This window comes from Plectropomus leopardus, chromosome 9 (genome assembly GCF_008729295.1).
Source record: "Plectropomus leopardus isolate mb chromosome 9, YSFRI_Pleo_2.0, whole genome shotgun sequence".
NCBI lineage: Eukaryota > Metazoa > Chordata > Actinopteri > Perciformes > Serranidae > Plectropomus > Plectropomus leopardus.
In genome coordinates this window covers 22,197,342-22,219,895 of record NC_056471.1, presented here as the reverse complement: position 1 = coordinate 22,219,895, position 22,554 = coordinate 22,197,342, and the positions used below count along the sequence as shown (strand labels likewise).

Here is a 22,554-nt window from a genome sequence, read left to right as displayed (position 1 = left end):
CCCACGCTTTAGAGACAGACTCTTTGCTCCTCCATCACTCTGGGGAGAGGGAGAGATGGAGAGGAGAGCAAATATGTACTGCTGTGGGTCGATAGTCGGGGGGAGGGCCTGTGAGATTAAATGGCAGGGAGGAGGAGTAAGATAAAGAGAGACAGCAGCACACAGAGAGAGAAAGGGAGCGTCACTGTCGCACACTTTGCAAACTGTCCCGTCGCATTTAAAACGCAATTTGCTGGGCAGTCCAAAGCCTGTAACTTGAACAAAGAAAGGGATTATCATAATTATAGCCTCCTCGGTTATAAGCAAGAACATTTTCTCAGCCTTGTGCACGCGTTTCTAAAGTTGTAAAAGCTTTTTCTTTTTTTTTTTTTACCCTTCTTCTGTTTCCTAATTTCAGGCACCACCTCACACATCTAACCCCACGTGGGCCTGGAGGAGCAGAGTGAGAGCCTGAGAGGACGCCTGATGGCAGAGGGAGGAGCTCCACACGGCTGAGGTCAGGCCACAGTACACCAGGCCCCTGTGACCACTGCAGCGGCTATGATACCCAGAGCTAACCCTCCACTGGAATCTGTGCACTAAAAGCCTTTTTCATGCAAACCACTAAAGGCTCACACTGATGTCCGTTTGGCCGGGCTGCGCAGCTTAACTTCAGAGGCGCAGCCTGACACCGTGTTAACGAGCCAAAGGAAACTAACGTTAGCAGCAGGTCAGGGAGAGACTAAAAGTAAAAGGAACGTGCTCAGCCAAGACACTGTGCTCACCAGTATTCGTGTAGTCGTTCAGAGGAGTGAAGCTTTATATGTCCACAGCACAAATTGGACCTTCGATGAGGAGAACTTTTAAAAAAAATGCAAAAAGGAATATGAAGAAAATCCCTTTGTTTTGTCAGAAAGCCTGTAACGCCTGTGTTTCTTTTTTTTCCGTCCTTGAATGTGTTATCATGGTTGTTATTTTTGTTTTTTGAAGGGAGGTGGTGTGCTAAAGCTTGCGAGTAGAGTAAACTAGATCAGGGCTGGGCTGACTGCATTTCATGTGGCTGTGGTGCAGATTGTCAGGGGGTTGACAGCACCCACAACGAGCTTATTTACTTTGTGAGAATGACACATCATCAGTTAAATCCATGATTTATTTAAGACAGCCAAAGTGCCCGCTAGCACAGCGCCTCTGTATGCACACACTGTGTTCCTCTAATCCTCTCAAACTGCTTGTTGCTCTCATTGCTCGCTTCTCCTAAGCGAGCCCTTTATGCTCATACAGAACCACGCACACTCACCGCATACACACACACGCACACACACACACACACACATATGCTGCTACATCTACACTCCCTATTTACAATGCAGCCTTCCCTCATTGTGCACAAATGACTCCCTGCATGATCAATAACATGCCATGCTGCATCACTAAAAAAAACAGATATAAAAAAATGGAGATCCATTTCATCTCTTTGGCTTGCGGGGTTCAGACGCGCTCTCCGTTTTGAGCCAATTTGTATTGTAGCTGAAATTGGGTTTTGTTGAGGAAATGTCTGCCGATAAATATCAGCATGCAGGCGCCCGCTCTGGGATCTTAGCGTTCTCCTGCTGTGTGCGCAGAAAGAGAAGGAAACAGCTCTGGGCGATAGTGCTGCAAGGCTGAAGTTCTCTTTCTTTCTCTGCTCGGCCAATCGACACTTCAGGGGGGCAACACCACCATATTACGCGGTCCTGCGCTGACATCATCCTTAATAATCCCTCTTCGCCATGTAGATGTGAAAAGAACAGCAGCTATTGATTCTACATGCCTCATTTTCCAGCACTAATGTGTACTTAATTGCTTTTAGATTTACAAAGATGAGTGGTTGAAATGGCTTTGCCCTCATCGTGTCAGGGTCGTAGGGAGCGTTCTGGTCTACACATAGCACAGTCAGTGAATGCCTTAAAACCAAACTGAATCCATATAAAATAAGAGTTGGTCTTTATGGACTTCTTTTTTTATATTCAGGGAAGGAGGTTGCATCAGGGTGTATGTTCGTGCATCGGTCTTTTATGCGATTACTGTGGGCTAACAGGAAGAATGGAAAAGTGCGGCTCATGGTGCATGTACATCCATATACGTTGCAACCAGTTAAATAGGGCTTTTATGGGTGAACCCCTGATGCAGGGGGTGCTTGGAGCGACTACAGATCTGACAAACAAGAGAGAAAAGGTGGATAAAAAACCCCAATCCAGTTATTGCTCGAGGGCTGGTGGGAGAGATCCACTTTGATGTGCCTGCCACAGCGAAATCTCCAGAAGCAGGACAAGAAGATGCCTGAAAAAAAGTAAGCTGTGGCTCTTTGTGTTTCTCGGTAAATTGCAGCGCCTCGTTCTCACAGAAAACGCGAATATACCCGGTTAGGAATTCATCTTGAACCTTAAAACGGCACTCTGACCTCACACGCAAGTTTGAAACCCATGTGCTGCATTCATTACGGGCTCCCCCCTCCAGGCACCCAGCGCTCACATTTTGACACCGTCCTCCTCTGCGCTCGCTGCCTGTTAGTTTTGATACTGTTGCTAGGGAACTGTCCCCAAGGATGCAGTTCCAAAGGTTTGCAAGTTGGAAAGGTGACGTGCCGTTCATAATACAAATGCTAATAGCCTTAAGGGAAGCAAGAGAGAGCGCCCCATCTCATCTCCTCCACTTTCACCTCCCCTGAAGCCTGTTGCTGTTTAGCTGCTGAAGGTAGTCATTATCATCTGTTGGATCCACACTGGCTTCACTTAAGAGTGTGTTTCTGGTGAGGCAATCACAAGTCAGAACAAAGAGCTCGGCTCGTGAGTGAGAAAAAACAAGGAGAAGCCACAACAAGTCATGTTTATTCATGGACATTAATTTATTGGTGTTCACACATCTCATTATGCATTGATGATCACACTTTTATCTCCATATACAAAATGATGCAACGACAGCATGTGAAAAGAAGAAGAGGAGTAACTCCCCACAGGACTGCCTGTCGTCGTTAGTCATGTTTATTTTAAGACAGTATAGAGGAGGCAGACTGTAATAAATCCAGTTGGTGGTTACATGAGTATGGAAGCCCTGAGAGGCAAGAGAGAATTGTTTTTTCCTGGTGATCAGTTTTTTTTCCATTTGCAAAAACAGGTAATTTTTTTTTTTTTTTCAGGATTATTTTTCCAATCCCCTTCCTATCTTTGAAAACAGGTGATTTTTTTTCTTTTTTGTTCAGAATCATTTTGTAAGTGTTTGTTGTTGTTATATTAATTTGGCCATAAATATGCACTAAATAGGATGAAAAGCATTCATGTTTTCCTCCAGGTGAGTTTTAATTCCTCAATATACTCTATTGTGTGTTAGCAAATTATGTAACATTACTGTTTTGTCTTTCTTGCAGCTAGAATTGTATTGTAATCGATGATAATCTGCTATTAGCCCCTCGCACAGATCTCACCACTTCGTGGGCTGTTGGGAGACTCGCTGTGCTCTCTCCCTTCAAGGAGGGACGGTGCCTTTAGCTCCAGGCATGACTGTCAGCAGCGAACGGCTCGCATTAAAGGCATCGAGGATAATAAAATGCGGTATGTTTCTTTATATATCATGCACTTAATTTGTGCTTCGTGGATGAAATTTTTAGGCCTACTGACATGAGCCGTAAGCCCACCAGCTAGCGGAAAAAAAAAAGAAAAAAAAATTGGTCACAGCTAACTAGCAGCCAGCTTAGGTTTAAGTTGACTGCTAAGCTAATGTAATTTTACTGTAATGTTAATCATAGTAATGGGGACACTTTACCCCTTATAGGTGGGATGTTTTACAAATAAAAAAATTGCGCCTTTTTTCACAGATGGAAAAAGAACTCAAAATAATAAAATACTTTTCACTTGTTTTCACAGCTGAAAAAAAATTACAAACATTATTCTGGAAAATAAAATATTTTTCACCTGTTTTCACAGATGAAAAAAAAATAACAAAAATTATTCTTTTTACCTCTTTTTACGGATGAAAAATTTAAATTTGCTCTGTGGTTTTGAAAACTTGATCGTGCCAAATATTTTTTTACAGATAAAAAAGAAATGTAAAAAATACATTTGTCACCTGTTTTCACAGATGAAAAAAAAGAAAAATTAAAGCAGAAAAAAAAATCTTGCTTGCACCTTAAGGCTTCCATATTCATGTAACCACCCAGTGTGTTTATTTCAGTCTGCCTCCTCTATACTGTGTAAGAAAAAAAATACGACCACTGGTGGCAGGCAGCTTGCCTCTCAGGGCTTTCGTCCATGACAGAGTGTATTATCATATACAGTTTATCCCCTCATGTTACACTGCTGCTGTTTGACACCCACATCTAAATTGACTTTGATGGTCATCCAGCCGCAGCAGTCATCTCTCTCCGACTGTGCGATCATCTGATCCATGTACACATCTCTATACTGGTAGTGGCTCCCTATATTCCCCACACACATGCTGAAATACACCCTGCTCCCTGTGGCGTGACTGTGATTGAAGAACGAGGCTCTCCACCAGAGACGAGAGTCAGCCCAGAGCGGACGCTGCTGCTATCTCTCTCCAGACTTCTGTTACTGCATGTAGCCAGCCAACACGTCAACAATCATTACACCCCCGCCTCCGTGCTCAACCTACATGTTTACTATCATGCATCTAAGCTTGTATGTCATCTCTCACATACCAGGGCAGTGAATCACCTAACCTCAAACAAGGTGTTGAAAACACTAACACATACAGTATATAAACACACACTCATACCTTTCTGGTGAACTGAGGTTTTTATTTTCTTAAATCACCATTAATATACCTCATTAATCATTTAAATGTTTATTGTTTAATGGTTTTTGGTTTGATGTTATTGTCTAGCACTCAAACACTTCTTGCTGTCTTTTCTCTGGAGTTTTTAATCTGTATAAAAAGTTTTCTGAAGAAAGGCTTTTTACTGTAATAACAAGTGGGTTACTGGCTGCTTTCTACTCTTTGTGTACAGAAATAAAAACTTTGTATTTGGCAAACTCCTTGTCCAACTGTGCTTTTTCATGTGCCTGCAGTTATCCCTTTGAGAACTGAATAATGAAACTTAGCTCAGAATGGTGCCAAATATGGGCTGTTTATATTATTTTTACTCCCTGTGTTTATATTTGGAGTTGTATGTGGCAGAATCAATATTTCCTATTGAGATTTGAGGCTGGGCTGTTTATCACTTGTCTCTCCTGCTGTTTCGCTTTCTGCACCCATAGTGCTGCTAGTTTAAAGGGATAGTTTGGATCTATTAAAGTGGGCTTGTATGAGGTTCTTATCCATAGTCAGTCAGTACGGTTACATGCACAGTTAAATCGCGCTACAGTTAAAGCTCAATTAGGCAATTTAATTGGACTACTGTCCTTCCTCCAGTATACAAGCACCAGGGGAGAATCGATTTATTGACATACGTATTATAGTAATAGCTAGCTGCTATTGGACCTTCTTCCGATTGAAGAAAAAAAACAAAGTCACATGCAAAGCACACATGATTATGCTCCCATGAATATATAATTGGGGCGAGGAGTTCCCACGGTAATTACAGATTCATGCGTATTATATCAGTACAGAAGAAGAAGTAACAACTCCATAACTCCCGATTATTGTTCCATGCCATTTCCTCTCTATGGTTGTCCTCATAAAAAGGATAATTTTGAGGTTTTTCACCTCCATAATTAGCTTCTCCTCATCAGTGTTGTCAGTAATGATCTCTGGAAACCTCTGAGCTGTTGACTCCAGGCCTGGATCCGCTCATTGTTACGTTTTGTTGATGTAGTTAAGTGAAATACGTTTAGACGTAAACGCGGAGCATTTTATTCTAAAAAATTAACCAGATATTTTAATATTGTGTGGCTATCTCGTGGATGTATTATAGCGAAGTCTGATACAGCCATGGGGGCGGGGCCTCGTTCATTTCTATAAGAGCTGCTCAGTGGCACAAAGGGCCCGGCAAAAACATGAATGTATTATTAATGTGTAAATTACCCAGATCTACTGGCCAATAGAGCACGCGTAGTAGAGATTAACGGGGGCCGAACCCATGGATCTATTATAAATCCAACCAGAGCCGAACACGGCTGAGAGCAACCGACTTCCAGATGAGCGCCTCGGCTAGTTTGTATGGCGGTCTAATAAATTTAAACTTGCTGCTCTTTTAGACTTTCCAAATGATATGAACCCGGATGGTTTACATCTAGACAAGTATATGTGATGTTTTGCGGGGTTTTGACCTCATAGATCCATGGTTTTATTTGCCATGGTAATATTTACTGATTTACAGATGTCTCTCTCTCCATGTTAGTCAAAGTGGAAAAGTCTGTCAGGGCCAGTGTGCGTCACGTGGCCGACTCAAACATGTAATTTCACTCTCCTCTGCTATGTAAATTTTGCATCAACGCCTGGCGCACTTCCTGGGGGCTTGGGCTCTCTGACTTCCTGTCTGCTCTGTTTGATTCGGCTGAATTTATGCGAAATGCTCCGACGTCCGCAAAAATAGGAGCCTTGCATCTGATCCACAAGTCCGGACTGCAGGAGCTGCGCACGCAGCGGGGCCAGCAGGAGTTAACACCAGAGTGATATCTATGTGCTCCCTCTGTAGTGTCACGGCACATTGTCCCTATTGGCTGTCAGGATAAGTGGGTTGGGCTTACCTGGTGTAGAGCTTGCGTTAAGGGGGCGTGGCGAGGTAATTAGGGGTTAATCCAGACCAGGTGTGGATGTGAGCGGAGGAGGAAGTGCAGCGAGGAGATTCCTCTTTCTCCCGACCAAGTTCTTGTTTCAACTTGTTGTTTGCATGTTAAATTTCTATAAATAAACAATAAATGGAGGTGATTGACAGCCGTCTGAGAGTGCAGGGACACCATGGCAACAGGTAGGCCTACATCTCTTACACTTAGTCTAACAACTGAATAAAATAAGTACAGACAGCCGTGCCATGGGAGCTGTGGATGAGTGTTAGCCCAAATAATAAAATCAAGAGCCCATGGTTGTGTTTGTCCTGACAGCAGCCACCTAAAAAAATCAATATCAGTTAAAGGTACACTCTGCAGGATTGACAGTTGCTGTTTGTAAACATGCGAGCCAGAATGGTGAAAGTAAAAAGCAACCTTAGATTCAATCTCATTTGGTCTTGCTATTTTTGCATTTTTCCCCTGTTCTGTGTCTGTTGGGTGGCTGCTGCTTACAGTCTGGCAATGTGGATGCTACTTTTTTTTATAAAGACCGACTTAACTTGATCACTGTGGAGGTACTCACATCTATAAATGTCTAGAAGACGGAAAATAAGAAAAAAAATTCAATTTAGGCAGAGGGCAGAGTCTCTGCAGAAAAATACACTGCCACACAATTCAAGTGCATCGTAATGGATGACTGAGAGGGGTTACTAATGGATGAGTTTACTTTGATTTTTCGAAAAATCATGAATATGTTATATTGAGAAAAATTTTTGCAGCTTTACTTTGCTGCAGACTGCCTGTTCCACGAGCGAAGCTGTTGACAGTTCAGTTTCCCATCTATACTCTTGTTAAAGCCACCAAACTCCTTTGAGAAAAACAGTAAATTTAGCTCACCGAAGCAGGCGGTCTGCCACTGCATCAACAATTAGTTTTCGTGTTAATGTGTTGCTTTGGTGAATCTGAACTTACCATTTTAAAAGCCAAAGTCACACAATAACACGAACAAACTAACTGATCGAGTCAGCAGCAGACCAGCAGCTCTTATGTTCAGCGATGTAAAATTACTGTTTTTCTCAATGGAGTCTGGCCTTGAAGAGAGCGATATAATGGCTTTAGTTCCCTGTCGGAAATCGCTGTCTTACAGTACGGTAAAATGGCAAAAATACTAAAATAAAATTTAAAAAAATTAAATAAAAATGATAAAATAATAAACCATACAGTTGTGCTGCCCACTCCACAGCAGTACATTGCTTAGCTTCCCCGGTGATAATCCTGCCTGCTCCTCCTAACTGGGGGCGTACCAGCTGACATCTACTGTTGATAACTAACTAAAGATAAGTCCGCAGCTTAACACAGGAAATGCTGGTCTACAGCTGCCTCAATCAGTTGGTTTGTTTATGTTAATGTGTGATTTGGGTGTTTAGAGGGATTAGTTTGAATTAAGTCACACAATGACAGAAACAAACTAATTGATCGAGGCAGCTGTAGACCAACAGCTCCTGTGCTGAGTGCGCTTAAAATACTGTTTTTCCAATCAAAGTCTGGTGGCTTAGTCAGAGCATAGATTGGGACTGAAGCCATTAACTGCTTCCCCGTTGATACTGCCTATCTGCTCTAAGTTCAAGAGGTGAAAATATTTTAAATATAGTGTACACTTCAACTGATATTGATTTTTATTTTTTTTAAAAGTGGCTTAAATTCATTTTGCACCTGCCCCCGTCCACGGCATTTTGCTTTGGGGCGTACCGACTTACATCTGCTGCCACACATAAGTACCTCATACATCCCCACTTCCGAAGATCTGAACTCTCCTTTTGAGGTCTATTTGTCTCTCGGCCCTCAGCTGCCCCTGTCCACTGCTCTATTCTTATTGAGTGCCACCGTTTCCTGTCTTATCACAGGTGGCTTTGTTCCCTTTGCTTGTTTTGCTCGGGCCCCGTGCCGCACTTGATTGGCATTTGACCTTCTTGCCGCCCTTATCCCTCCCTGATCTCTTGCTCACTACATTATCTTTGCCTGTGCTGGTGGGCGCGGGATCGCTATCTCTATCTGTCGCTCGATTATCTGGTGCACCCTGCCCGTCTTCATGAACCACGACACTCTCTATATTTTCATTATCTAACCCCTCTCCACCCGCGCTCCCACTCTCGAACTCTTTATTACGCTGTTCTGCTTTCACATCTGGATCTTTCTCTGTTCCTGCGTCAGCCGCTCCCTGCGTCTCAGCAGAGGCGGGTTTCTCTGAGCTTTCCTTGTCTTCTCCTTCACTGTCTTGCGTCTTCTTATCTGCTTCAGTTTTTTCCTTCTTTGCACATTTGACAGACTTTTTTGTTGCCGCACTCTTTGCCTTGCTCCCACCAGGCCCCCACTTCTCCTGTGTTGTTTCCCAGTAAGTCTTGTTCTGGCGGGCGTGCTTGGAGCGCACGCTTGCAGCCAGCTTTCTCAGTTCCTGGCGGACAAACGGTTTGAACTTTGGGTCTAATTTCTCCACCATGGCAAAGTCCCTCCGCGCTTCATCTTCGTTGCACAAAGCAGCGTGTGCTCGTGCTCGCTGGTACACTGCTTTAAAGTTACCTACGGGAAAAAATACAGTATAATTGTTGACATGTAAAGACCACATGAGGTATGAGACGAAAGAGAAGACACAGGAGGTCAGCAAGACTAAAACTGGAAAGCGGTAAAAAGTTATAGGCTGATATAAACTACTGGAGGGAGGATGAAACAACTGCAGTGAACCCCAGCAGTGAGACAGGAGACAGACAAAGTAGAAGGCGAAAGTTGGAGAGAAGTAAATGAAGGGAAAGCATAAGAACAACCATTTCACATCAGCCTCAACTATAAATAATTCAGTCAAGGCAGAAACAAAAAGAAAACAATGAATTCATTTTTGACTGTGATGTCCATGGGTGGGAGCCGGGGGAACGAAAGAAGAGACTCAGCAATGCGGTTGTGAATGTTTGGTTTCTTCTTTCCCTGGTAAACAGAGAGATCAAGGACTCTTGCAGTAAGACGGCAGGCGTTTGCTGAGGGCCAGGCATTTGTATAAGCAACAGATCTTGATATTTTTAAGCTCAAAAATGAAGGTGTGTAAGGGGGAAAAAAATGAGCGTGTTTATATATACTCATGTACCTATTTCTACATCAAAATGCATCTTTTTGTGTCCTCTTCTGCCTCAAACTCTCATCTTCACACTAACATGTTTTACCTTTATGCTTCTTCAGCAGCTTGTTGTTGAGCTCCACCACTTGCTGGTATTGTTTGAGCTCCAGCTTGCACTGGCTCTGGTTGAGAGTTAGCGGAAGACGCACCTTCTCCAGCGACTCCCAGTCCTCGCCCTGTCGATCCACCTGCAGAGTACACGGAGAGATCAAGGTGGGTAGGAGGTGATGGTGGTGGTGACAGATGGCAGAGAAAATGTTGAAAAGATGAAACAAAAAGTGTGACAACAGGAAAGAGATGAAACTGTAATGCGTGATGAAGAAAAGGACAGAGATATGAGGTAAAGGGTTGCAAGAACAGGAGGAGAAATGAAGATGGAAGAAGGTGGGTGGATAAGAAAAGGGAGTTTGATGTGTGTAAAAGGCGTGAGGGAGTTAGACAGCGAGGTGTTGCAGGAGTGAGGGAGAGGAGAAAAGCTCGGGCGAGTGCTGTCACACTGATATCTGTGCTGTTATATTTAGCGCTCTTTTCTCTGCTCTTCACTTCGCTACCTACAATGCCACAGCTGCTCTTCAGTAAAAAAAAAAGAAACAATGACAGATGATTATAGTTTGTGCGCCACAATCCTTTTGTGAGAGTACTTTCTGGCACATTCGATCCATTCATCACGCTGAGTGGAGTGGTCTGTTAATCTGCTCTGCATCAATCGTCACATTCACCTGGATAATCACTGTCGTCATACAGGGTTTAATTTTACATTTTCCAGAAAAATACTTTTTTATTACATTATTACTTGTGTGCGTGGATGGATACTGAATGGGTCCACAGGGGCCCCCTTGGGCTTCCACCTGCAAAATGTGACCCAAATTAACACCTACTGACCAAGAAGAGACTCAAAATGACCACAAAGGAACAGAAAACAGACATGACTATTGTAAGGGCAAAAACAACTACAAAGAAAACACAGACATTGGACGACCGTAACTAGACACAAATACTAAAACAAAAACCGAAACAACCACAAAGAGACACAATACAACCACAAAGAGAGATAAAATGGAAAAAAGAGGCACAAAACAACCACAATTAAACACAAATGACAACAAAAATACACAAAATAACTACAAATAGACACAAAATAACCATTGATACAAAAACACCACAAAGGGAAATAAAACAGCCACGTAGAGGTAAGAAACGACAGCAAAGAAACAAAATAACTACAGACTTATAAAACCACTACAAAAAGACACAAAATAATAATTACAAATACAATCACAAAGCAACACAAAATGACTAAAAAGAGACATAAAACAAAAATAAAGAGACATAAAACAGCTACAAAGAGAAACAAAACTACAATGAGACACAAAATAACTAAAAAAAAGAACAAAACGACCACAAAGGGACACAATACAACAACAAAGAGACACAAAACAACAACTAAGATGCCGAAAACAATTAGTAAGAGACAAAATGACCCCACACCAAATTTCAACAGAGATAAATCCAATAAAAGAGACATAATAACTACCAAAAAACACAAAACAACAAAAAAAAAAAGAAGCAGAACCAGCACAAAGTCCGTGTGTCTTGCTCCCGTGTAGGACAGGTAGTGGGGCCTTTTGCATATCTGTGCCCAGGGGGGCTATTGTGTCATTATCTGCCCTTACTCCTGTGCGTGCTTTAACACATCTTCGGCACATTGTCAGTGACACTAACCGTACTCTGAAGGAAGTCCACGTATCCTGAGGCCTCCTTGAACTTCTCAGAAGCCTCCTCAAAGTGGTTTTCTTTCATGAGGAAGTTTCCTTCGTTCTGCAGAAACATGACCAGGCGCAACATCTGCTGCCAGTCCTTTCCCTCTGCTTTATTGGCAGCGTCTGGATTGATGTCAGAAGAGCCCGCTTCCTCTTCGTTATTTGTTCCCTCGGTTTGTGTGACTTTATTTCCCCCAGGTTCCTCTTTATGGGCTTCGGCGCAAACACTGGAAAGAGATTCTTCTTCTTCTTGACCTTTTTCCTGCTCCACTTCATCTTTACTCTCTGTGGTCACACTTTCACTGTCCTCTTGTTTTCCTTTGTCTTCATCCTCCTCCTCCTCCTCCTCCTCCTCCTCCTCCTCCTCCTCCTTCTTCACCTCCTCATCTTTGTTCTCCTTTTTCTCCAGCATGTTCCAGTATTGCTCCTTCTCCTCCCAATACTTCTCCTTCATGTTCTCTGACAGGGTCCTCAGCTCTCTGTTGACTAGGCCGGCCAGAGTGACGTCTAGGTTGGCCACCATGTTGTAGTCTCTCCGAGCTTCCTTTTCATTCCACACGGCAGCGTGGGCCTTGGCTCTCTTGTAGTAGCCCTTCACACAGTCTGAGAAACACAAAAATAAGAAAAGCATGAATAAAAACAGAGTTATTAGTGTCGAACCTTGAAATATTGAATAATAAACCCGCTCTGTGTGCTGAGGCTGAGGTGGCGATTTGTCTGTATTTGGGACAGTGTGTAGGTGTGTGTGCTGTCAGTGTGTGTATTTATAACCAGCCCTGTGTTTGAAAAATAACTAATACACCAAAAATGCATATATCTTTATTCCTCACTAAAGCATTTTGTATTATGTTGTAAAAATTGAAATTTTGAAATACAGGCTTTTTCGTGATAGATGATAATTAATACCACTCTCATGTCTGTGTGTTAAATATAAAGCTACATCCAGCAGGCAGTTAGCTTGGCTTCGCACTGGAAACAGCAGCCTGGCTTTACCCAACAATAACAAAATCCAACTCTACAGCTTACTAATTAACACATTATATCTTGTTGTTTAATTTGTTAGAAAGAAGGTTACAAAACAACACTTTGCCATTTTATGGGCGGCATCTGTGCCTGGCCAAGAAATAGTGCGGCACATAACTCCCATACATAAAGCAGCAAATTGACATTTTTACACTTTGGTTTTTGTACAGATGAAACAAAGAAGAAACAGCATGTTAGTGAGCTATAGAGATGGATTTTGGAGTGAGCCAGACAAGCTGTTTTCAAGTTACCAGTCTGTGCTAAGCTAAGATAATTCACTGCTAGATGTAGCCTTATTATTTTTATTATTGTTATTATTATTGTTATTTTATTTATTTATTTATTTTAGGCTTCCCACACATTTTCATGAAAAACAAATGTAAAACTTTTCCCTGACTTTTAAGGACCCATAATAAAATTCCCATGACCATTTTCAATGTATAACATGAAAAATTGCTCCATCTCAAAAATGTAGTACAACTTAAGAGTAGTTGTGGGGCACAGATAGATATGAGACTTTGGTTTTATAACCCTACATTTTAAATCAGAGATTGAATGCAGGATGAAAATGTAGAAAAATAAATGATGCCAAACAAAATATTGTCATACATCAGTGCATATCTGAACTACGCTGCGTCAACAGCTGCAGAAAAATGTGCTGTTATGTTACATGGCATGCAAATCTGTCCATGAAAATGGTCAATACATTACATTACACACAAAATCCATAACTTCTCCAAAACGTTTATGGATTTTACTAATTCCATTTTTCCCAGGTCTGGAGGACAAAAAAGTGAAATGACTTTTCCAGGTTTCCATGACCATGGTAACCCTATCACTGGCTGCTACCAGCAGCTCTACTCAACTGGTCCACCAAAATTTCCCAACCCTTTAGGGGCCACAGTGTCTGCACTAGAAGACTGAAATTTGGCATGGAGGTCAAGTGTGTGCGTGTGTGTGTGTGTGTGTGTGTGTGTGTGTGTATTTGTGTGTTGCAGTAGCCTATTGCAAAAAAACATATAACTTGGGAAACAGATTTTCCCAAGATTTCATTCCTTTGGTCATGAGCCAAAGGATAGCTAATTAACTGTTCATGCAATTTGGCAAAAAGAAACAGTGCGTGGATACATGCATGTTCGTGGCTGCAGCTAATGCTAAACGGCACTTGTAGTTAACACGGAGATATAAGATAAGAATAAATCTTTTCATGGAATTTTTTGGCCAGAAAATAACAATCTTTCCCCAAAATGTCGCACTCTTCTTCTAAAACACATGAACATGCACACACACATACATTGTGATTCCTCTGTTTCAGCAGAATAGACTCCTGTGCTCAGTTAGAGACCTACTGATTCTTCAGTTTTTTTCTGTTCCTCTGCATTTAATTTCCCTCTACGCTAACTCTTCATTCAGCCAACATTTAAACAGATTTCTTTGTTGCCTCTGGCAGAAGCTGAGAAACTGCAGTGAGCTGCCATTGGGTGCTTTTCTAAAGAACAACTGGGCTGAAGGGATGAAACAGCAGCAGAGTGGCAGATTTATCACCACACAGACAATATGATTTTGACGACGGGGGGAACAACACCAAGGAAAGGGAGACAATTAAGAGGGAGAGGAAGAGGAGAAACTAAGGGTATAGAGATATAAAACGGTCAGAAAATGGAAACTAAATACATGGAAAAGAAGAAGCAGAGAAAGGAGGAGTGATGCTGGTGTGGATCATTCTTATAAACCCAATCTGAAGAGCAGTTTTGTTACAACAGCTCGTGCTGGGCCAGTGGAGCTCACAATCTCCTGCCCATCAATCCCACAATACTGCTACACTCTCGTGTGCATTCCCAAACCTCCTGCTCCCGCACGAGCTCGAGCACAAACATAACACAACCACGCACATTCACAACCGCACATCTCCTCCTGCCACACAAAGACGAATATAAAACTGGGAATCCGGGCTGAGGGACAGAGAGCAAAATAAAAGCTGCCTCTGTGGATCCTGTCTCTGGGTGAGGGGCATAATTCATAAGGCTTTGAAGTGGAGACTGCCAGCGTGTGAGCTCCTCCAGGATTATATGAGTAGCCATGGGTATGACAGTACAATGCCCAGGGCTGCTCCAACTATAAAACCCTTTGTGATGTCAACCTCAGCTCTCCTACACACACTCTCTCATTGAGTACACAGCTGCAACATACAACAGCCAGCGCAATAAAGCCAGCGCAGGCACCAGACCCCGACCTGTCAGATTTTACAATAGTTTGAAATGATTGTTTGTCTCATATCCCGAAATGGAAGTAACTCAGTGCAGGCTCTCATTTTACTCACCACTGAGCAGCTTTTCACGTATGTGATTACAAAAATAGTTTGACATTTTGTGAAATACTTTTTTTTTTTTTTTGCTGAGTTAAGAAAACAGTTGTTACAATTCTTGTGTTTGTCTGTAAAAAAAAAATAATTGTGTTTTTAAAAAAAGGACATGTTTTAGCATTGGGAGTGAAAGACAGAGGGACTTGACTAACCAGGCTCCGACAAAAGGTTAAAGAAAATATTCTACAAGCCAGAGAGTGTATAAAAGACGTGAACGTAGCCTCTGGGTCTGGAAAGTAAAGGCAATGTGGAAATGCCTCAAACCTACATTTTTCTTATGGGCAGAAAGGGGCGTCTCCATTGGTTTCAAAAAGAAGTCCGATTGTTTTGTCAAAGAGAAAATGACCCGACATCTCACGTAATTTATTACTTTAGTCATTTTACCTAATGAACTTATGGTCGCAATCATTTGTAAATTATGGTCCCATTTAGAAGAAAATATACAATACAAAAGAGTCTGCTTTAAAACTTGGTGACTGAGAAGTCAATTTCACCACGACCTGTCTTTAGTGTCTTTAGGCTCATAGTCAGATCCAGGTACGATCATGGATGTATAACAAGAACTGGATACAGTGTTAAAGGCGGAGCCCCGTTTGTTCCTATTCAGTGGCACATGAAGTTAAAAAGTAAATAAACTGCTGGCTCTCAGGTTCACTAACATGAACAATGAATGAAAAATATATTTACAGATTTGGCTATTCGTGAATTTTACAACTTTCAGGACCTGACGATTCAAATTAGGGCTATTTAAGTGTTAATATTAGGAAGTTGATGTACCTCGAAAAAAATGATCTGCTGATTTAGAAAAGTCTCAGTGTAGGTCATTTGAAAATCAGAATCAGAAATACTTTATTGATCCCCGAGGGGAAATTGCCTAAAATGTCTTTTTGGGCTCAGTGTCATCACATGATGTACCTGGAGGTTGTAATTCCACAGTTTGGCCTGTCTTATTAACTTTAAGGCCCTCTGGCCCTCAGAAAAACGTTGAAAATGACTCACCTACCATCAGAATTTGATCTATTTGGTCCAATAACATCTGGAAAGTCTAGAAGAGCTGCAGGATTAAATCATTTTATCCTTATTCAGGTTAGCGTTGAACTAGAAGTAGCCGGCTCGGCAGGTGAAGTCTTCAGTGGGCCTGCTCTATGAACCAGAGTGCAGAAACAGTTCTGGTCCTGGTAATTTTATAGGCTGCAGCTGAACTTTTTTTGGCTTTATGTGCCACTGAGCAACTTTCATAGGAATGAACAGAGCCCTGCCTCCAATGCTATATCCAGTTCTCTTAATGCTTTCATGGTCCAAACCATGGTAGCTCTAACAATGCTGGTAATCTGAATTTCCACATTTGGACAGAGCCAAGCTGGCCGTTTCTTCCTGCCTCGGGTCTTTATGCTCAACCATGCTGACTTTCTCCTGATTCAGCTTAATATTTAACCAACAGACATGAGAGTCGTATCAGTCTTTGAAATAAGCATATTTCCTAAAACTGATGCAGCTTTGTGAATATGAAGCTAGGTGACACTGCCCTCAGTCAACTCTCCCTGAAGGGGTAAAGTAGAGACGTGTTTCAGTGCCAAAAACGAGAATTAATTAGTAATCATAAAACAATTCCATCTATCAGAGTCCAACCAGGCGTTTACCTTTGTGTTTCTCCAGCAGTTCGGTGGTGTGCTCTATAACTTCATAATACTCCTCCAGCTCCAGCATACACTGGCAGTAGTTCAGCTCCAGGGGGATGATCATTCGACCCAGATTAATGTAGTCTATGTCACCCGGCATCTCCTGCACACGCACAGATGGAAGAACAAGGCCATGATCAGTGCTGTTGTGTTTGTTGGCATCTCCTACACATTTTTTGATAATTCATTTGAATTCTGCAGGTTTAAATATTTTCACACAGACTCGAACATGACATAACTTTGGGACGCCGAAGCCTCATCTCTGCCAATCAGAGGTTTACAAGCTTTTTGTGCACAGGCCAACTATCTTCAAGCCTCCAACATCAAACTTGTGAATATGTCTAAAGCTGCCAGAAATCACTCTCTCGCACAAAGAATCCTCTACACTCTTATCAGAACATCTCATACATAACTCTCCCTCCAATATTGCTCCATCCTTACTCCCCCGTTTCATCTTAGACTGTTCTCCACCGCTCTCCCTCCTCTTTTCTCTGCCAACCCTCCCACCCTACCGCCTGTAATCAGAGACACAGTGAGGAAAACAGGAGTCTCCCACTGGAAAAGAGCTAGAGTTGCATGTCCCAAAAACCTATAATCACGAGAAACCCTCAATATTAACAAGCCTGCACATCACTCATTTCTCTCCCTCCATCCCATCTTTCTCCCCTAATCCTTCACTCACTTTGGACTGGACTGTTTTTAGCAGCAGGACGGCCTCTTTGTACTTGCTGGCAGCCTCTCTGAATTGTCTCTGCTTGACCAGCGCATTGCCCTGCATGTGGAGAATTGGCACCGTCTGCAGCTTCTCATCCTTATCCATCATCCACGACTCCCTTTGGTACGACATGGGGTCTCCCACCTGGAAGCGGCAGGGGCAGGGGGAGAGCACAGCAGGACCAGACTGTCAACAAAAAACTCCACTGATAGAAGTGAGAGTGAATGCTAAAGGGGAGTGAAAAGAAGTTAAAGGGATAGTTTGGATCTTCTGAAGTGTATGAGGTACCTATCCACAGTCAGTGTGTTACATAGCGTACATGTCAGTCAGCACATGCCCAGTTTGGAGAAGCAGGCAGGAGTACCGACATGGAAGCTAAGTAATGCACTACTGTTCATGGGGGCAGCAGTAAATCGTATTTAAGCCACCAAAAAATAGTCCCACTCTAAAACGAGCGATATCAGTTTACGATGGGGAACTGAACCAGGTAGATTGCTCCCTTCAAAGCCAGACTCCATTAAGAAAAACAGTCATTTAACATTGTTGAACACAAGAGCTTCTGATCTAAAGCTGCCTTAATCAGTTAGATAGTTTGTGTTATTTGTGTGACTTTGATGAATCCAAACTAGCTTTCTCAAATGCAGAGTCACCTAATGACATAAACAAACTAATTTAGGCAGCGGTAGACTAGCAGCCCCTGTGTTAAGAGAGGTAAAATTACTGTTTTTCCCCAGTGGAGTCTGGTGTCTTTGATGGGAGCATAGATGGAGAGCTGAAACCATTAATGGCTTTTCATGTAGAAATGGGCAGTCCACGTCAAGGTTAAGTGGTGAGAATATTTATTCCAAGTAGAGTGTACACTTAGTGATGTTGATTTTTGCTTGACTATGTTATTCATTGACAAACTTTGACATACTGATAAAACTGTAGTTTTCCTGAAAATGTTTGCTGTTATAAAAAAGGCATCAGAATTAGCTATGGGAGAACAAAATGGTATTGGAACATCTCCACACAGAATATATAATTTATAATTTAATACCTCTACAAACTAAAGTATCTGGTGTCGTTTATATCCAAATGGTGCTCAGTCATGCAAAAGAAACTCCTGCACCTTGACTGAATGCTGTAGGATTGGTTCAAGCAAAGTGGATGATTTGGGGAAGTGTTGACTTCCTGGGAGTGAAAAGCATTAATGTGAGTTGATTCATAAATTTAGGGGAATCAATGTATTTGTTGCGCACTTTTGTAAAAAAAGAAAAATGGGTCAAGTCAAAGTGAAGTTGTGAGTCTTTGGTATTAAAGTCTGAGTCAAGTTGCAAGTTTTTTTTTTATTTTGTTGAGTCCAAAGTCTTTTAATTTGCACCTCTATTCCAGATCATGTGACTCAAGTCCACACCTCGGATTAAGGGTTCTGCAACTCACAGATGTTCTCAGTCTTGTAGCTGATTAGACTGCTCAGGTAGAAGTTGTGTGAAGCTCTGCTGGGATTTTCTCTGTGAGTGCATTTTGTTGGTAATACTGTTATTTTGAATGGACTTTTACTTGTGACTGTTTTTACATTGTTGTTTTGCTGCCTCCACTTATGTTAAGGATCTGAGTTCCTCCTCCACCACTGAAGAGTTGTCAACTTGTGCACAGAGCAGCATGTGAAACTCTCTGAAACTGGGAGGATGATAATTTGCCACTGCTACTGGACCACCTGGTGAGTTTCAAGCTTTTTTTCCAGAAAATATATTATTTCAAAGCTGAATATTTCAGGAAGAAGTAACTTGACTTGTCATTTTTGTCAGTGAATTTTCAAAAAATAGTATGTAGGAGTGCCTCGGTTCTAAGAAGAGGGTTGGATGAATAGGTAAAAGTGTCTTTGTTTACTGTCAGCTTATGTTTATAGATGCTAAAATCTGAGAAAAGCTAATAATGAGAAGACAGCTCACTGTTCTACATTGTCATCCTCTTTTGCTACGCAGTTTGACATACAGTGTTGTGCCACTTGTGCTCACCTGCAACAGCTCCATGATGAATATAAGTGGTTGAGGAGTTCTCATTAGCTCATCCAGCTCTGGGAAACCAGTGGAGTGATAGTTGAACATGTTTCCCATGCCACACATGTGTCTCTGGCCCTCCAGGGGGTCCTTCCCTTGAGCGATTAGCCTCATTCCTTTGGACACGATGGGGTACAAGCCTGTGTGCTGCAAAATAATCCCATAAACAAAACATAAACAACAGGTCTGCAACATAACATAGAAGCACTTAATCATGCTAACCCCGCGGTGCTGCCAGCCAGCACCAATCAGCCTGACAAGGAAAACATAAAAAAAAAGCTACAATTTTACTTGCAAATTACGTTTTTCTCCAGAAAGAAACCACTAAAATTTGCACAGAAAGATTGCTCTGTTTATGTTTATAATACTGAGCATGTAGGAGCCTTCAGAAGGTTGATTAATGTGCATCATAATGACGAGCAAAGCGCCCGTTCCTCGCTTGTGAACACTCATTAGGACCTCTTTTAGGTGGCCTAATGTCTTGGTGTGTTTGTGCGCCTGTAATTCAACTCACAACGGCATCACACCAGAACTCAGCCACCTCTCCAACCCTCATAGATGTCAGCAGGGTCTCCCAGACTTCCATCTTGAACATCTTTCCGACAAAGATTTCAGCCGGCCTGCCAGCTAGTCGACTGTCATCGATGACTGTTCGTTCAAAGTCATCCAGCAGTGTCTGGAAATGGAAAATGAGCTGGGACAGAGGGCAGGGGACAGGAAGTGTCAGAGTGGATGTTGTAGAATTAAACTTTTCATAAGCTAAATATATCTGAATACAACAACAAAAAATCTAGTTGTGGTGTTAAGTTTGCCAATACAGTATATTAATTAGGCTGTTACTTCGAACTAACAGCCCAAAATGTAGTTTCTCCTTGCGTGCCTCCAGTGAATGACGAAACTGAGAAAATAATTCTTGATGAATTTAAGTCATAGAAGTATTAAGTTATTAAGTTTCTCTCTTCCACACTTGGTGCACACTAATTTGGACTGATGGTTGAGTGCTGCTTAGGCAGAGACGTGTGGTATTTTGTGACTGCACATCATTGTATCTCACCAGTAAGGGAGCTAAAATTAGTGTTTTCACCCAAGTGTTTTGTTTTCATTTGGCAATTGATTGCCAATTGTAACCTTTCCCGTTATATTAAAAAGAGAGATGTTAGCGGGTGTTAGCAGGTTTTTTGTGCAGTGAAAAAGGCGCATTAGTTTGTGTTACTGTGTAGCTTTGGTGTTTTAAAGGGTTAATTTGGATTCATCAATCACACAATAACTCACCAGCAGCTCCTGTGATCACAAAAGTAAAGTGACCATTTTTGGCAAAGGAGTCTGGCATTAATAAGAGCAGAGGAAAATATAACTTTTAGTTCAGTTTTAACATTAGCTTTTTTGGGAAGTACTGAGCAAACAACTCCATAAATGAGACTTGGATTATACTGCAGGAGTTGTTTAATAGCTTCTAAATAGACACTTTAATAACATTTTGCTGCTGTTAAATGTGGACCCCTGTGACTTCAATACATCAAGAATTTTCTCGTTTTTTTAATTCTCTGTTTCTTCACAAACTGAAAGTATTCCTGTAAAACAAAAATAACTTTAGTATAGAAAACTCTTCTGTGGGACTGTTTTTCAGAAAGTCCATGTATAATGTAAGTATTGGCACATATGTGTATGTTCTCCATTTTCCTTCTTGAAATTGATTTGTATATCTGACATTAATCAGAATACAGTAGGTGGAAAAAACTACGTCAGCTTTTACAACTGTTGACAATTCACTGAATGTTTTAAGTTTAAGTTTAATGTATTTGTTTTCAGAAAGTTAAATTTAACAGAATTCTGCGATATATTTCAGTCACTTCTTATGTAACACAAACATGCTGATCTTCATTATGTGATCCATCTGTTTGTGTGTATGTGACAGACTTCAAAAGCCTCCACCAGCACTCTGACTGTAAAAATTACATTGGCTCCATGTAACTTGCTATTTATAGCTTGACAGATTGTGTATAATGGTAAGATAACTGTGTGAGCAACTGGGAATCACCTCAGCGGGGAGGGAAACACACACACACACACACACACACACACACACACACACACACTGTAATACAGGCGCACAGGTAAATTCATGCTGGCATTGTCATGGAAAATGTTTGTCACCGTGTCCAGGCCTGGTGCCATATGGCTGGATTTGACTTGGAGGGGAAAAAAGTCAGCGACCAGCGGATCAGTGGATGAACAGAAACACAGACACAGTGCCAAAAAACATGTTGCAATTTGGTTGACCAAATGTTTGCTCTGTGTATAAGAGCCAGATACAGAATACATTTTCACTTAATGAATAATTCAACAGGGTATAATTGAAGTGGGCAATGCAACTGATGGCTAAAAATAGGCATTTTTTTCCTGAGGAATATTAATTACATCACAATGATAATTATGCAAGGACTAATTTCCTATCATATTTCATTTGAATGCCATTTAGGTGATCATATTAACTATGACTTGCTACCTTTGTCCCAGGTGGAAAGTGTGGCAGCGGTCCAGAGCCTCCTGCCAGAATCTTCTTCCTGACTCCCTGATGGTTGAGCAGGTACGTCTCCTCCATTGTCACTCTGCCGTGAGCGGTACCAGACAGAAAAGTGTGTGTTTCTGAGATTTCCTTTTTCCCTCACTGGGTCTGTGTTTCGCTGGCTTTCTAATTAGCCTAGTGGAGAGAGTCTTGGCTGGTGAGCTGCTCTCTGACAGATGGCAGGATTAGGCAGGGTTTGGAGGTGGACACTTTAATCTGAGGAGCTAATCTCTTGCCTACCCTTGCGATTGGTGGGCAATCCCTGCAGAAGGGAGCAGAAGAGGCGGGGATGACCACAGGGCCCACGAGAAAGGCCCAGATCACTCTCGAACATGTTAAGATTGTTCTGGAAGGAGAGTAATCTGATGGTTTAGTGACGCAGCTGTGTGGCACTGATGAGAGGCCTTTACATCACACAGGAGAGCGGACAGAAAAACCCCATTAACCTTTGACAGTAACGGTGTCTAAATTTGAACCAGGGCTGCGACTAACGATTATCTTAACTATTGATTCATTACAATCCAAAACTCAAGGATACGTTATAAATTTCTTGTTTTACCT

General features: G+C 41.9%; 2 protein-coding genes across 2 annotated transcripts in view; one reads left to right on the top strand and one right to left on the bottom strand.

The window, feature by feature from the left end:
- Positions 1-2,955, top strand: part of drp2 (dystrophin related protein 2) — a 105,089-nt gene extending 102,134 nt beyond the window's left edge. The window contains exon 24 of the mRNA XM_042493960.1: positions 398-2,955. Within this exon, the coding sequence (XP_042349894.1) occupies positions 398-417 (20 nt within the window). The 3' untranslated portion in view covers positions 418-2,955. The remainder of the gene's footprint in view (positions 1-397) is intronic.
- Positions 2,956-8,553: 5,598 nt separating this feature from the next.
- LOC121947774 (aryl-hydrocarbon-interacting protein-like 1) lies at positions 8,554-22,029 on the bottom strand. Its single transcript, XM_042492890.1, has 9 exons — positions 21,934-22,029; positions 19,942-20,121; positions 19,386-19,574; positions 17,353-17,529; positions 16,632-16,773; positions 11,986-12,209; positions 11,569-11,664; positions 9,893-10,034; positions 8,554-9,260 (listed from the first exon to the last, which is right to left on the bottom strand). Exons 1-9 carry the CDS (start codon positions 22,027-22,029, stop codon positions 8,554-8,556), a joined length of 1,953 nt encoding a protein of 650 aa, XP_042348824.1.
- Between the last annotated feature and the right edge of the window lie 525 nt (positions 22,030-22,554).